At 37.8% G+C, this 16938-nt stretch overlaps 1 protein-coding gene across 1 annotated transcript in view; it reads right to left on the reverse strand.

Moving 5' to 3' along the window:
* Atg17 (autophagy-related 17) overlaps nucleotides 1-16938 on the reverse strand; it is a 148897-nt gene that overhangs the window by 81190 nt on the left and 50769 nt on the right. The window contains 7 exon segments of the mRNA XM_067132745.1: nucleotides 7042-7239; nucleotides 7461-7646; nucleotides 10699-10899; nucleotides 11060-11212; nucleotides 15717-15912; nucleotides 16212-16362; nucleotides 16365-16422. Of these exon segments, the coding sequence (XP_066988846.1) occupies nucleotides 7042-7239; nucleotides 7461-7646; nucleotides 10699-10899; nucleotides 11060-11212; nucleotides 15717-15912; nucleotides 16212-16362; nucleotides 16365-16422 (1143 nt within the window).

The following is a 16938-nucleotide window of genomic DNA, read 5'->3' on the forward strand; positions in this document are numbered from 1 at the left end:
AGTGTTAGGGAGTTATGACTCATAAGATTGTTAGGGAGTTATGAAAATCAAGAATGCATGCAGATCTGGATTAAGTACCATATAGTGGGCTAAAGTTGAAAGCTTCTCTGAGTGTTCATCATAATTTCTCAGGTTTTTACATAAAATGACTTCAGAGATGGGTGATAAAGCAAAGACAGGGCCAAAGATAGCCCTAAAATACATAGAGAAAGGAGGTGTATGTGGTTATTTACAACCTATCCAATCCAAATCCACTTAGCCTCAAATCCACCACTTCACAGTTTAATACAGACATACTGTATTTGTAGTACAGATACACATATAGTACCTGCTTCATTAAGTACATAAATTTGTATACCACATTCATTTGAAAAGTAGTTTTAAGTACATATATATAAGGCACACTTTTCCTGTATTCTCTTAAGTCATTCCACTTGAATCAAAGTCTTTGGCCCTATTGTAGTCTTGTGAAATATACAAAAACAATGACAATGACTCCAAACTTTATTTCAATGTCCTTCAATGCATTGCTAAGTTTATAATATCTCAATCAAGAGAAAAATGTAATCATACTCTGGTTCTATTTCTGATGAAGATCCCCGTTTTACTTTTTCCAAGACCATAAAAATTAATCAACTACTTCTACAATAGCGAATAGTGAAAATAATACAGGATTTGCCAGTAAAGGTGGGTTAAATGCAGCAAGCAATAAAGATGCATCACCATTCAAGCAATTCCTCTCTTATGCCTCCCACATAGGCCTTGTTGTGATGGTCATAGGGTTCTCATCATGATTTTTTTTTGGCAAATCAGTAGCATTAAACCAAGAAGTGGCATAAATAAATGTTTTATGGATATGAAAGTGAAGATTCAGTGCTGCTCAGATTGTCCTGATTTTATCAATGTAAAGAAACAAATTTGACGAAAATATCTTTCCAGCTGTTTTGCTGCTCATGGCTCACTTCAAAAGACACTCTGATATTGCTACCTATGTTTTGCAAAATAGACTTTTGTTGTTGTTTGGTAATCTTGGAAATTATAATGATTTTTATGATAAAATCAATTTTTTAGGTACTTACCCTCTATCATTAGCTTTACCTGCGGCTACTTGGTGCAGGTTCGACAAGTGTTAAAACTGAAAGAATCATTAACAGACGCTCCCTTTGGAGGGTGGGGTAAGACTGCAAATGTTTTGATTTTCATTCTTCTCTTAATTTCTTAAGAGGGGAGGAGGGAGGGATCTCAATGACAGAGGGTAAGTACCTAAAAAATTGATTTTATAATAAAAATCATTATTTTTGAGGTGAAACTTACCCTCTATCATTAGCTGACTCCAACACTGAGTGCTGGAAGAGGGTAAGAGATTTCCCAAATTATCAGATACTCTAGAACTATCCTATCGCTGCTTACCTGATGCACACGATCCCATGACAAGTTCTTGTCAGATGAGGATCTTCATCAGGTGAGGTCCACCATTGCAAGGAGGTGGAATGTGGACCCTGAATATAGCCACTGGTTGAGACTGTGCAACTCAGAATGGCAAGTTTGGCCTCTGCTTCATCGAGCTTTTGAAGCTAAGCAATCAGCTGACGATGTCCCTCTCCCTGATACTTGGCATGCTGAACCTATTCTTACAAAATTTGCATTTCGCTCTAAGGACATTAAGAAAATTCTGGATGATCTTGATAGCTGGGGTGGAGAAGATCCTGATGGTTTCTTCCCTTTGCTTTCTAAAAATGTTTCTAGGTTGTTGTCTCCCAAGATTAGTAGACTATAGATTTTTATGTTGTAGTATCTTTGTGGATGAGTGCAAGCTTAGTAATACAGTGCCTGCTCCAAAGAGTGGCATATCTACAGACTGCAGTAACTACTCTCCCTGTGCTCTACAAAAGTTGCTGAAAAACTTATTTTTAAGCCAATACATAAGTATGTAAAACCAAAAGGATTGTTAGCATATAGTCAATATGTATAAAGGAAGCATTTGTTTACATTTTTTTCCCTGCCACCATCCTATGACGTCACTTCCTGTGACATCACAACAAGAACAGGTACTTTTAAACATAAAGAATGCTTTGCTAGAAAAACATCTTATAAAATTAAACATGTGCTTTTTATACATTTTGCAAAGCCCATACCATTTCACTAACGCAGAAAATAAAAATAAAATAATGACTAACTTATAAAACTAACATATAATCATACAACGCCTCTGTTCTTTGTCTGCCGTATGTTTAGGTCGTCTGTGATAATGTGGCCCAAACACGGAAATTCATGCACAAATGCCAGACGATGATTTTCAAAGAAAATTTGTGGTTCTGCAACATGCTTAAGTGATCTCGGGAGCAGCGACATGCAATGGGTCTTGGTTTCATTGTATAGGATATCAAATTCCTCTGCATATTGGCGGCAAGTGTCGATGAGCTGCTGGAGACCTTTAACTGATGGGGAAATCAGAACCATATCGTTGGCGTAACAGAGGTTGTTTATTGTTGTTTTATTGATAGTGCATCCGATTGGGAGTGAGTTCAGTTTGACATTCAGGGCATCTGTGTACATGTTAAACAGGTATGGAGAGAGAATGCCCCCTTGCCGCAGCCCGTTTAGGGAGCCAAAGGTGTATGACAATACGTTACCCCATTTGACACAGAATTGCCGTGTGGAGAACCAACAACATAAAATGCAAATCAGATATAGAGGTGTGCCTCATTTGTGCAGCTTCAGGAAGAGCTTCAGGTAGTTTACTCTGTCAAATGCATTTCTCACATCTACAAAACATAGGAAAACAGGAGAGGCTAATGATAAGTAATAGTTCAGCAATTCTTTCAGGATGTAGATGCAGGTGTCGGTTGAGTGGTTTGCTTACAGCCGAACTGGTTGTCAGTAGTGTGTAGAAAGGGGAGAAGTCTCATAAGAAGAATGGACTCAAGTATCTTCGCCGCACTTGTAGCAATTGCAATCGGGCGATAATTGCTAGGGTCAGCTGCATCCTTTAGTTTGTTTTTTATTGATGATATTAAGTGAACTAAGAGTAGGGAGTCTGGGAGAAACTGGTGAATTATGCACGCATTGAATACAGCAGTTAGCAAAATGTAAATTATCGGATGGAAGAATTTGAACGCTTCAGCAGGCAGACCGTCGCTGCCGGGCGATTTACTATTAGGTAGGTTGTTTATGGCATCGCTGATTTTACTTGACATAATACGATCGGCGAAATGAAACCGAATATGAACCCCATATTCTTTGGATGCTTGAATTTCAAGTCAATGGCCCCTGTGAACTTATTCCATATGAATAAGTTTCATCAACTGAATATATAACAATAATAATAATAATAATAATATGTCTTCAGTTTCTCATTGCAGGGCACTCCCTTTGGGTGATTCACTCTGGTAGGAGGGGAGCTTGATCAGTTTTGATGACAAGAGGAGGTTTTGTCTGTGCGAAAGGAAGTACATATCACTTCCTGAGGGTCCAGACTGTCCACACTCCTTTGCTACAAATTGCTACCATACCGAATCCTTGCTCCCCAGGCACACCCCCACCTTCGGCAGCTCGAGAGGGGGGGGAACACCATACTCTCACCTAGAGTCCCCTCTCTTCCCTGTCCTGTTCCATCTTCTGGGCTGGAGGGACTGCAAGGACCAAAAGGACTATGCTCCTCCTTCACACCCCTTACTTTGAAGTGTCAACTGACTTTGTTGATGATAATGGGGGGATGAAGCACATCTACTGGGAGGCAGGTGTCTGCTGTCGGCCAAGGATCTGGTGGCCTATCCTCTAGGCACTTGCTTCTGCAACACTAAGGAGAGGGAGTCCTTTGAGACTTCTCTTCTCTCTTTCACTGCCTGTTCCATTGTGTTCACAGGGAAGCAGTCCAGAAGAGGGTAAGATTTGGCCACTAATGATCTGTCCCTCCACCTAAAAATGATGTTGGACCTCACGTGCTTGACAACGTAGGACGGGGTCTTCTCTGTAGGGGCCATGTACTCCCTCATGCTGCAACTCTTTGAGGGTTGGACAACCTCCTTCATATCCTTCAGCCAAACTCCTTGGCACCTATCCAGCCAACAATGCTTCAGTTCATCATTTCAGCACTGGTAAATCTCAAACCTTTTGCTGGAAGCATTCTAGCAGCATTTTGCTCAAGAGTCAGCAGATGGTAGACTCTAACATTCTCAGCATGGTAAAGGAGTCTTCTGGAAGGTAATACTTGGCATAGTAGGGGATGTGAGGGGGGGAGCAACATCTCCAACCTAGAGGAGGCTAAAGACATCTCTTCCTCAGCTACTAGTTCATTCACCTCCCTCATGGTACCCTGAATCAACAGGGACCAGGGAAGAAAAACTGGCTATTTAGCTTCTGGAAGATGTTCCGCCATCTGCTCTAAGTATGAGAAGCAGGGAGGAACTAGTACAGGGTTGCCCTACTCTGCAAGGCCCAACTTTCTTCCGATTTGGAGGACAAAATCCAAAAAACCCTTCACTTCATCCGACACTTCTAGGAGCAAGGCTCTTCCTCATTTTCAAGTCTTGCTCTTCCTCATTTTCGAAGTTCCCCCGTTCTCTCAAGGTATCAGGAAATTTTTCATCCACTCTGGATGACACAGAAGAGCTACAGTTGGAGATAGGCCCCATCTTTACCCTGTTCCCTGGGGCAGGGCAGTCTCTACCCTTGCTATGATCCACCATATGGTTGTCCAGTAGCACTCATCCGGGGAAGGAGTGGCGACCACTGACATAGCTACATGTCCTCATGACTGATTCTGAGAGTGGGGTGAAGTGGAGCGGGACATTGTTCTGTCCAGACCATCTTGAGAGGGGTTACAACTGTGTGGCCTACTTCTCGAGCAGGACCGCGGACTTCTCCTGGGGGAATACCTGTGTGAGTCACTCCTATGTTGGTGTCACTGGTTCTGTGCTGATCTGTTGGTGTATTGAGACATGCACCTCCTAACTGAGCTGCTCCTTCTCTCCTCTCCACTACTCCACGGCAACTTTTCTCTCCCTCTGAGAGCTGACCTAGACCCTTCTCTATGTTGCCTCGATGAGGAAGGTCCTGCCACTGGCAAGGCCCTGTAAGAGGCGGCTGACTCTGCCTACCATGACCCCTTCCTCAAAACAATCCCCAAACACTGGATGTCTTCCACCCTCTGATACTTGGATGGCAGGTAAGACGGGGGGCTACCAAGACAGGTCTCACTCTCTTTTCGCTAGCCAGGACTAGCTTCTCACCTGTCTCCCCGTCCTTCGAAACTACGCTGATAAATAAAAATTGGTCTCCTTGCATCAGTTGGTTCCACAGTGAGGTTGACCTGTGTTTCGTGGACCAGTCATTGCAGATATTTTTGGAGCATGTCCTCTGCTCTTTGCCTTCCTGCTGGAGACTTAGTGATCACGAACAAATCCTCCATGGGTGTCACTGGAAGGGGGAGGAGATGACAGAGGGATTGGCAGAGGCCAAGGAGACAGGGTTGGAGTGGGCTCCCTGGAGATGGACTTTTCCTTCTTCCTGTCACTTCTCGTACTTTGCCCACTGCTGCGAGAGCCAGTTTGCACATAACTCGTATGTAACTTCGCGAGAACATTCTTGGCCCCTGCAAGAGATACAAACCAAGTGAGGGGTCCACTGCTACAGGGGACATAGATAACTGCAGGGTTTTCCCTGCTGAAACACTGCTGCACATCAAGTCCAAGACTCTCCCCCAGCATCAAAGACGATTGCTAACAAGGCCTCATAAGGAAAGCACTTAATTCCAACAGAACCTTGAGCCACGCTCTAAGCAAGGGAGGAAAGCACCCTAAACACTTGAGCGTCACGTTACCACTCACTATGCACAAAGAAGGATACCAAATGATCCATGCTCTTGTGCAAGGGGGCACACTCCTTTCTCCTCCACCAAACAAAGGGCAAAACACAGAATAGAAAACACAAAAAGCACTGTACCATGCAATGATGCTGAAGGGGAGTATATCTTGATATTTCAGGCTATGATCTGACAAAAATGAAATACATGGGAGCATGAACTTCCTACAGACAAAAAGCCAAAGCACAGCCCAAAAATGGGAGGTGACTCACTGAGCGTGTGTAACCAGACACGACTGCAAGCACAATGAGGGAGTCAGGCCATCTCAAGTTACACATGACCATAGGTCTATTGATAGGATTTTGTTTTTGAGACAATTCAGTAACAGCCAAAGAGCGCCAAGTGTGAGTACTCCATTTACGAAAGCATAGGGTTGTATTCATGTTGGAACAAACAAGACACAACAGAGAGGTAAACAGGAAGGTACAGTATACAGTAAAATAAAAAATGAATGGTACTGAAAAAGACAGAGAGAGGTATGGAACAGGCATATAGCCTATGAAAGTTAAGCATCATGATAATCATAATAATAAGAAGTGTAAAAAGTAAACTACAAAAAATAAATGTTAAACAAGCATCCCCATGTTCACAATATGAGAAAGTCAGAGAGATTGAGGAATGAAATAGATGAATATAAGAGGTAAAAAGTATAATACAGTAACAATTAAGGTAAACAGTGAAATACAAAAACATATGGTACAAAAATAATAGTAGTTATCTGATGTAAACAAATCACTAATGCAATATGGACAAAATTAAAGCTTAAAAAAATTTCAATTATCGGAATGCTTGTAAGATAAGCGACCAAACTGAAAAGAATATTTAATATATTAGCTTCCTTTAAGTATAAATGTATATATAAATACCTTTCTAAAAATACCATGAACACATACTTTGTGATACCTAGACATGTTTGCATACTACTACATTTTGTTGACAATCTGGGTATCATGTATTTTTACTGAGTTTGCATTAAGCTGACCACTGGGAATAAGGAGGTAGTTTACCACAGTTCAAGGTTAAAGGGTTTTAGAACACTGATGAAGATTTGCATCAGATGAGAATTATGCAGAAAATAACAATAAAAGAAGGTTGAGAGAATTCATTAGACCTCTATCCACAAAACGATAATCTGATCAAATTAAACGGACAGTGAAAATGCTATATAAATAACTCACCAACTTGTCTCTAAGCTCCTGATTCTCTAGCTGAAGTTTACGTACATCCTCATAATTTGGTCCCCCAGAGGCAGCACCAGCATCAGTGAATGACATACTGAGATCATGATGCCTTTCTGTTGTGAAACTGAGTCTCTTGGCTCTCAACAATTCACTTTCTAGTCTGTGAACATCTTTCTGAAGGACCTCACAGCGTTCCTTCAAAAAAAATATATATATATATATACATCGGAAACAGAATAAAATGAACTACAATATGGTCTGGTGATGAAAGTTCAGAAAAAATTACAATAAGGAGAGAAAACAAGATGGATGACATCTTGAAATGAACAAAGCTTCCAAAATATAATGAGGTTTTTTTCATACCACAGCTATCTAATTTCAAAAACAGCAAAAGTTACCAAGAGAAAAATTCTAACCTTGAGGCCTTGGTTTTCCGAAGCTAAGGCAGTCATGAACTGATCTGTTGACTCATTGGCAGCATTGTGAACTAATCTTCTTAGTTTCTCAGTTTCATCAGTTAACAGTTCTACTCGAAGACGAAGATCCTCAATTACTCTTTCCTTATCCTGAGTTACAGACTTTATGGCATCATTGAAAACAACCTGAAGAATTTAACATGAAGCAATTCAGATAAAAAAAATACAGAAAATTAAGTAAAGGCAAAGAATGATAAATATGTTACAATAAAAGTACAAAATAAGTAATTTAATTTCTAATGTAATTTAAATCTCATCTTGAACATCAGCAAAAATATTCTCTGATAATACAAATAAAATAAAAATCATGAAGTGTCCACACTATTCATTCTGATGGTAAATTATATCAATATTTGAAAAGGTCCACAAACAATGTGCAACAAAAGTATGAACAGCAAACAATGTATATGAATTTCTAAAATAATTGAACCTAATAACACTAGACTGTTTGTACATGATATATACATCATATTATTATCCCCTAAAACCACCTGCATATTTTCAAGCATCAAAGACACTTCAACCGCAAAGATGCCCCAAATTTAAAAATAAAATGTACAGAAAAAATTAAAAATAAAATTTTACTAATTTCACAGGTTCGTGGTTTTGTTTTAAATAGTGTGCTTATCTGACTGCTTCAGTTCACCAAAGTACCACGTCTTCAGCTCTTACAGCATACTGATTAATGTAGTTTTCAGTTCATTTATTTTTTCAAGTTCACTAATATTAATACTTAACAATATTCTAAGGTTGACATACCCACAAACTGAAAAACTTGAACAGGTTACCAAGTAATGTATATGGTACGAACTGTCCAGCTATGTGTTTGGTAAGAAATTTCCTTGGCCAAGACTGTCTGTGTGTGTGAGCAAATGGATGGAGCTAAAGCTAGTTCAGTATTTGAAATCTAACACTGTCTGTGTGTATGCAAATGGATGGGGCTACAGCTAGTGCAGTATTTGAAATCAAGATTTTGATAGTAATAGATGTATACTTATGCAGCAATATTTTTGTTAATCTCATGCAAAGGAACACTAAAAGCCACAATAGGAAATATGGAATAACATTTTATCACGATTTGTAAAATCACCACACAAACATTAGGCCTATGTCCCACACAGAACTAAAAAAAATTAATTAAAAGATTAAAATCCACGCAATACAGATATTACAAGTAAGATAAAACATTTTAACCAGCATCATCTGAAAGTATTTTGCGCATTATTACCATTTGTAAAGGTACCACATGAACACAACACGAACACGTTTGACTACTAAAGATTTACTGACGAGGAAATTAATCTTTGCGACATAAGTATTTTTTACATTTATAACGAAACTTTTTGTCATTACTATTTTAAATAAGATATGTATTAATATACCCTTCATTCAGAGGTAATATACAGAAGATCTGATTACAACTACCCAGCTTATTCACACTTCACTTTACCACGCTTCATTTTGTCACAGGTTTTTGTTGAACGTGTCTTTCACTTTTCTGTGGGAACTTTCACCAATTCGCAAATTTTTTCTAAGGACCATAGCTCTAAAATTATCACTAATTGACTTTTCTTCTTAGAGCAACAATATTTATTCACTAATTGCTGTATTTTTGCATATTGTGTTAGTGACTAAATACAGATTTTTATAATAAAAATTATTTACAGTGTACTTACATTGTATTACTGTATCTGTTAAGCTCATTCCAGGTTGGACCCCAGACTGAGCAAAACAGGTGTACGATTCTCTCTCTCTCTCTTTTTGAGGATAATGAAGATGTATTTGAAATGATATTACATACTGTAAAGTGTTTCTAGATGATAGAGCTTATTGTACAAGATCTAAACTATTCGCCAATTATTTTAATTTTATTTTCCAGTAAAAGCAGACTGGAAAATAAAATGAAAATAATTAGCGAATATTTTAGATATTGTACAGTATGCTCTATCATCCAAAAACACTTTACAGTAATATAATTTCAAATACATCTTACATTACCCTTAAAATCTTACTCCTGTTATGCTCAGTCTGGATCTCAACATGGAATGAGCTTAACATACACAGTTGTACAGTATAAGTACACAGTAAATCATTTTTATCATAAAAATCTGTATTTAGTCGTGAATATTACCTTTAAAGAGAGAGAGAGAGAGAGAGAGAGAGAGAGAATCATGCACCTGTTATGCTCAGTCTGGGACCCAACCTGGAATGAGCTTAACAGACACAGTAGTACAGTATAAGTACACTGTAAATTATCATAAAAAAATCTGTATTTAGTCACGAACACAATCTGAAAAAAAAAACAGTAATTAGTGAATAAAGAGTGTTGCTCTACAAAAAAAAAAACAATTAGTGATAATTTTAATTATTTTTACCAATGTAAAAACTTCAATACTGAGACAAAACAGCTATACTTATGTATACAGGGGTAACTTGATTCGTTGTCAAACGTTCTGAAAGACAGCTTTATTTAATTTGTATTAAACATTTGATAGATATTTTGCTGTGTTGACATCATAATATTAATATTTTAAAATTAGCAAATCATTGTTATGAGCATTTTAGGGGGCATATATACTTAAGAGTAACAGTTGTAAAAGTGTACTAATCTATGATGTCTCAAGGTATTTTGGGATGATGGTTTGGGGTGTATTAAATTAGGCAATGAATTTTTAAAATTGATAGTTATAAGCATTTTAGTTTAAGGGGTACAGGGTATTTGGCAGTTATAAGTGTTTATAGAGGGGATTTTGCATTTCTATGGTGGGTTCTGGAACCTATTCCCACGAAAAAGCAGGGGAGCACTGTACTGTCTACCAAAGACATCGTTCCTCTGGGTTGGGACAGGCCTATAAAAAACAAAACCCTCAGCCTCTGTGACACATGGCAAATTTCTAAGCTTATTTTGTGATATAAATAGTGACTTCGATGCCAAGAAATGCAGTAATTATCACTTAACACCTACATGATACCAAAATGTTAAAAAGACTAAACTGCTATATTCTTATTAGTCAAGTTACCTCCCAGGCTATATTACTTAGGTAAATGAATATAAAGATACCACTCAGCTTAGTACGAGTTACCAAATCAGATAGCCAGTGATTTCTAATCTTTTCTTTTAAAACAAAACCAAAATTCTCAAGAGTTCCTTATCATTACGTATATATAATGATCAGACCTGTTTTTCAGCCTCTATTCTCCTTCTTTCCTCTTTCCTCAATTCTTCATGCTTGTGTAGCTGCTCTTGTTGTGCCAACGAAAACTGCTCTTCCAGCATCATTTTTGCAGCCTCCACAGCAGCTTCTTTTTCCTTCTCTAGCTCCTCTCGCAATCTAGCTAGAGCTGCTTCATGTGAGGCAAGATCCAAGAACTCCCCTCTCTACACAACAGATCCAAAACAAGAAGAGAATAAGAGCTCTACCAAATCATGAATTCATGTTAGGACAAATATTCACAAATAATAATAATTATGAAACGACAGCAATTCACAGATATATTCCTCTTAAAACTACAATACATTCCATTTCTACACAACAAACCTCAAACTTTTCAAGAGAAGTTTCTGAAGGAGACTTATCCATACTAGCTGTCGTCATCATTCTGAACCTTGAACGCAGGCTTTCAAGTTCCATTTTGTACTGTTGCCTAACATTTTCTATTTCTGCTGCCCGCTCATCACGCCATCTTGTCTCCTGCAGAATCAGGCATAAAATTAATACCTTTTAAGAAGGTAATCTTATAGGCAAATAATTTCTCTTCAGCAAATCTGGTTAATGTTCAATATCTATCATTCTTTGGACAGTACATCTGTGTCTATATCAGTAGTAAATGATCTACTAAAACCTGAATTAGACTCTATTCTTTGAATATGGACTCTTTAAAGGTCTTCTAGATTCACACGACTTGATTATACTACATTTATAATAATATGAAAACCTCCCAAGTTTCCAGAGGTTTCTCCTAAAGCTTCCTTATTAATTGAGATCATACAAAAAAATTTTTGACATATTTATTATACAAGGTCACTGGCACCTTGAAGAAATGTTAAAATTACCAACTTCAGTTGCTAAAAGATAATTACAAATTAGAATTCATCAACTGTATAGGCAGACATACTTTTGTATTGTGTAATAACAGCTTTTTCATCACAACCACATTATATTCAGATGCCTGACTTGCTATCTGAGAGGGAGGATGAGAGCCAGAGCTCACCTATTCATATCATTTCTTTGATTCAGGTGGCAGTATTGTTTAAGAATATCTTTGAAAGTGGTTTAACCTGAAACAAAACTTTCTGGTATGGGTCTCCAGATGGCTGGAGAGTAAAGCAATGCAATAGGATCCATGTGCCAGAGTACTCACCTCAACACATGGCTGACCTGTTTCCTTAGCCTCTGAAGGTGCCAAAGACAGGAAGTTAATAAGGAAAAGTGGCAGCCCTTCCCATTTTACTCCTTCAAAGAATTTGTTTCCCTGCAACTACAGGGCCCAGAGAGATAACACTCAATATCTGAGTTGTAGGTCTGAGGGAAACTGCAGGAAGGTGGAGTGGCAACTCCATATATTTGCCATGAGGATAGCTGTTAATTCAATATTATGTTTAAAGGCCACTGAAATGGAGCTTACTCAAATGACATGGGCTTTAATCTTAGGCTGTGATAAATCCTCCATGAACGCTCCCAAACATGCCCTGGATATGCACAGCATAAGTCAGGGCACCATGTTCCTTGCACCCAAGGCTTGTTCACTGCAATGTTAAGAAAAAACTTAGAAGGGGAGGGTCATGATCTCTTATTTTCAAAAAGTAGTCTAACAGCTCTGACTGGGTTAAGAAGGGAGTCGTTCTCAGAGGAAGAACCTGAATAGCTAAGGGGAGATTCATGACATCTCTGCTGCCTGCCTCCCGGTTCTTTTCCAAGAAGTTGTGAGAAAAAGATAGGTCAATGAAGGACCAGTTTTCCACCTATGCAGTGGTATGAATACATGCCCATGGTATGAATAATGCCCAACCTGTGAGCCAAGGCAGCTACAGGAGCCAGGGTGCTCTTGAAGACCTGGGATACCATAGCTAACCCAAAGCATTGGGCCATGAACTTTTATACCTTTTGCGACTACCCAAAGCAAAGATACCTCCTAAAGACTGGGTGCATTTGGACAAGGAAATGTCCATAAGATAAAGGGATGCAAAGAAGTCATCCTTCTGGCTTGACAATGTTTAGTGATGAAATTGAGAAACACTACTTTTCTTTGGGTAAAACTGAGGTGTAATGAAAATTATAACTTTTGAAAGACATTTCATGAGGAGAGGTCACAGCGTAGATGTTGACTCAGTGATGGCTGGAAGACTGACTAGTTTCCAGCCCTGTGACTGGCTGATCAATGGCCAATCAGGAGCGTCGTAGGAGATGGGGTTAGATATCAGATGCACGGGTGGTGTGAATTAATAGTAACCCCTGAAGTGTCGATAGTTGTGTCATTAGTTAACTACGGTCACTGTAAACAAAACAACTGTAATAACGGTAAAAATCATATGAAATTCAAGTGAATCACTAGTGACACAACTATTGATACTGTAAACATAAGAACTGTAATTACCGTAGTTAATTATATAACATAATTAGGCGTTACAATGAGCGAGCTCTCACTTTGTTACTAGCTGTATCCAGAGTACCATTATTATAAGGCTATAATATTGGACAATTTTGTTATTGATACATATTATACAATGTTCTTTTAACACTGATACATAATTTAAAGTTACCAAAAGGGTAAATTGGGGTAGTCTAACTTTCTTGTTTACGAAACAGTCATGCTCGTAGTTCCCAGTCGTTCTTGACTTAAGAGCCTAGTTGTTTACTAAAGACCAATATTTCCTTGGTAGTATTTTATAATCAAACTAGAGGAGTTTTGTGATATTGATAGTTCCCCAGTTATCCTTATATCAACGTTCTTTCCAGTTTTAAAGGAATACATTCATTCGGATCTACTTCCAACAGGTATTGCACCGCCAATAGTGACATCACAGGCACTGGGCATTTGTTGTGATGTTTATCATATATTTTTCCTAGGGGAATACAAAAGTATTTTTTCGTAATGGTGAGCTTTGCCAAACATTTAAAAATCTTGAAGATACTGATTTTACACATATCTGGCATGATAATTCCAATAATTATTGATTTTATTTATGTACCAATTAACTTACATCAGCTGATAGTGTTATTCAATTTAATAAATTGGGGGTCATCTAAATACCGTGAACATACCTCTAAACCTACATTTTTACATGAAAAATGGGGGGTCATCTTATATGCCGAGTCGCCTTATACACCAGCATATATGGTAAATAAAAATGTAAATAATGATTAAAGTACAAGGAGAATTGTTTTAGTTTAGTAATGCATTGCATCTACACTTTGACTTTTGAGGTTCTAGTCTTAGTGAAATTCACTACTTACTGATAAAAAAAAGGCTGAAACATATGTAAAAGATCAGCAGGAAAGATTTTCCATTTATGCTTCCTGGAGAAGGGAGCAAAAAAACAAAAATCATACAATCTGTGAATAAAGCCCCTCCCCAAAAGAAAAAAAGATTGGGTAACTACTCAACACCTATGGGGGGAGACAACTGTATGTTGCTTCCCTTCAATACACAAATACCAACTAACAAAGGAAAAAACTAAGTCAGGATAATATAAAAAAAAATTTAGGATGAGATCAAGAGAGCATAAAAGGCTGGGAGAACACAAGGACTATCTGGGATGAGTTATACTCACAATAAAGCATCTCAAAACAGTGCACAACCTGTATTCAGACATTTGACTACACTATTCAAGCCCTCAGATGACAAATATTCTCCAAGCCTCACCACTGATTAGGCATTCTTAATGGCTCATTGTGTCTTACCTATAAGCCTCAATCAGTGATAGAAAGCTTTCACAGTAAGCTAAGCAGTTGCCAGCCATTATAACCAACTGATCACAGCATACAATGAATACCTATTTTAAGGCTTGCATGTTGCACTGTAAGCAGTGTTAATGTTCTTTGGAGTGTTCCTTTGCCCCTAAATTATTTATGCTTTGGTGTCAGGTCTTCCTTTAAAAACTTGAGCATCTAAAGCAGCCCACCACTCTCTACTTGATTAGAGTCCTGCTTCCACATCTACTTTTCTATCTCTCTTCACTGGTCTGGTTAAAGTACCCATTAATAGTAATGATCCTATCTTAAGTGGTTACAGTGCCCAATAATGGTAATGATCCTATCTTATCTTAAAGTCATCAAGTGCTAACACCACCTCAATATTCAGAGAGCCCAACCTGTCAAACCCCTCAAGCATTACATCTCTGCTCACCCCTTATCCATGATACAATATAAGCACTCCAATCATGAATCTTTGTATTTAGATGTAACTTCTCTCCAAAATCTCCTCATATTTCTGTGTAAGAGCTCATGTCTCTGATCCATTGAGAAGATGAGATCTTAATGGAAGCCTGAATTTTTCCCACTTTCTAATGTGATTCATTAACTTATACAGTATGTACTATCCTGCAATCTAAATTCATTTCATAAAGGTGGTTTCCAATTTTTGGTGCAGAGCTTATTGTCTCTTGGTTTTTGTTTGTTCCCTTACACTGTCATTTTTTCTTAGATCTCTTTACAAACGTCACCTCTCACTAAGCAAATCTTTTGGGAGAGCGATAAAGATTCTACTAATGGGACCCTGTGGTCTGGCTAAACTTCTTAATCATAATGTCTTCTCTTACACCAAATGAGCTGTTTAATTTATTCATGCTACAATTTTCACATCAACTTAAGGCAGAATTTTCCATGTACCGAAAAGGAAGTAAAACAAGGAAACATTTTTGGGCAGTTAAGGTCTGAATTCTATGAACAAATGCCACATCAATTCCAGTTTCTTCCACAGCATATATATAAAAAAGGATTAGTCAAATCTGTCACAGGGAAGTAGCCAAATACACGAATTATGTTCTGAATAAATATTGGTTACCAAACACTTCTGCACATTTTTTACATGCTGCAATCATTATAGTATCATTTTAACACTGCATGTAACAACAAAACTAATAATTGACCATATCTATGTTGAAAGTCAGTTTCAATGTCTTTATAAATACAAATCTGACAAAATATAAGGCTAAAAAATTTTTAAAAATATCATTTTCATAAGTCTCCAACTTACCAGTTCTGATATCTTGGCTGCTATTTCAGTTTGCTTTTCTTCCTCCCAGTCCTGTTTGCATTTTGCCAACTCCATAGCATGCTTTTCTGTTAGCTCCTTGTGTTGGCTATCAACAACTTGTCGCCACTCGGCAACAAGCTGACAACGAACTTCCTCACATGCTACTCGTATAGCCTCCTCTTTTTCTGTGAGCAATCTGTGAATGTCAAACAATACACATGGTCAAGCTTTGGAACATGGACAATTACTGAATGAATTAAGATCAAAGATAAATCTAACTTCCTTACATGTTTTGGGTACAGACTCAGTCATTTTTTACTGGCAACTCATAACCTAAAACTGTACTTGGCAAGGGAAAAGACAACTCGCAAAGGTGATTTACATTGTATTTGAACAAGACGTTTTTGTTTGCCTTATGAACAATACATACATATGACCAAAAATCACATATAACCCCACGTGATATATAACATAAAAAATGCAGTGATGCCCTACCTGCATACTTCCTCTTTATGCTCTTTTTGTAATTGCTCTCTTAAACACTCTAGGGCTTTCTTTTCTCTTTCAGTGAAGCTAACCTCCAGAATTTGAACAATTTTATCCTTTTCCTCTTGAATATGAGAATAGAAGCGTTCCTGGTAATTTTCTCAAGTTCACTACGTTCGCACTGGGCTTTTTCAAGAGCTTCTTCTAAGGTTTTCAGTTTCTGTAAGGAAAATTTTTTAAGAATTAAAAGCAGACCTACGTAACTAAATTGCACGACTGGGAAGATCATACAAAAAATAGAAACCAATTTGCAACAAATGGAGGAATGTTAACATAAAAGCTCTCAGAGAGTTATTTCATTAAATATTAAAAATACTTTACTGACTATAATGACAATAAAAACAAACAAGATCACATTTAAGAATCCTTCAAAATTATGGTATAAAATCACTGATGGTCACTTGCCTAAGAAACTCATCATTTTGCAGTTGGAGATGCAAACGGAGGACGGTATGGTAGTTAAGATTTTTATCAGTTATGTTCTACATATCATACCTACTGCTATATGCTTTAGGTTGCTCACCATACAAACCAGTATACCAAATTAAAAAGAAACTTGTATTTTTCCTGACATTTGAACCTAAGCTTTCATATGTGGACTGTTCACTGCGCATCGCTATGCTCGGCTGTTTTAGACTCTTTCCTAAACCAAAATCCTAACGCTACCTGGAACTCC

Source organism: Macrobrachium rosenbergii, chromosome 32 (genome assembly GCF_040412425.1).
Source record: "Macrobrachium rosenbergii isolate ZJJX-2024 chromosome 32, ASM4041242v1, whole genome shotgun sequence".
NCBI classification, from domain to species: Eukaryota; Metazoa; Arthropoda; class Malacostraca; order Decapoda; family Palaemonidae; genus Macrobrachium; species Macrobrachium rosenbergii.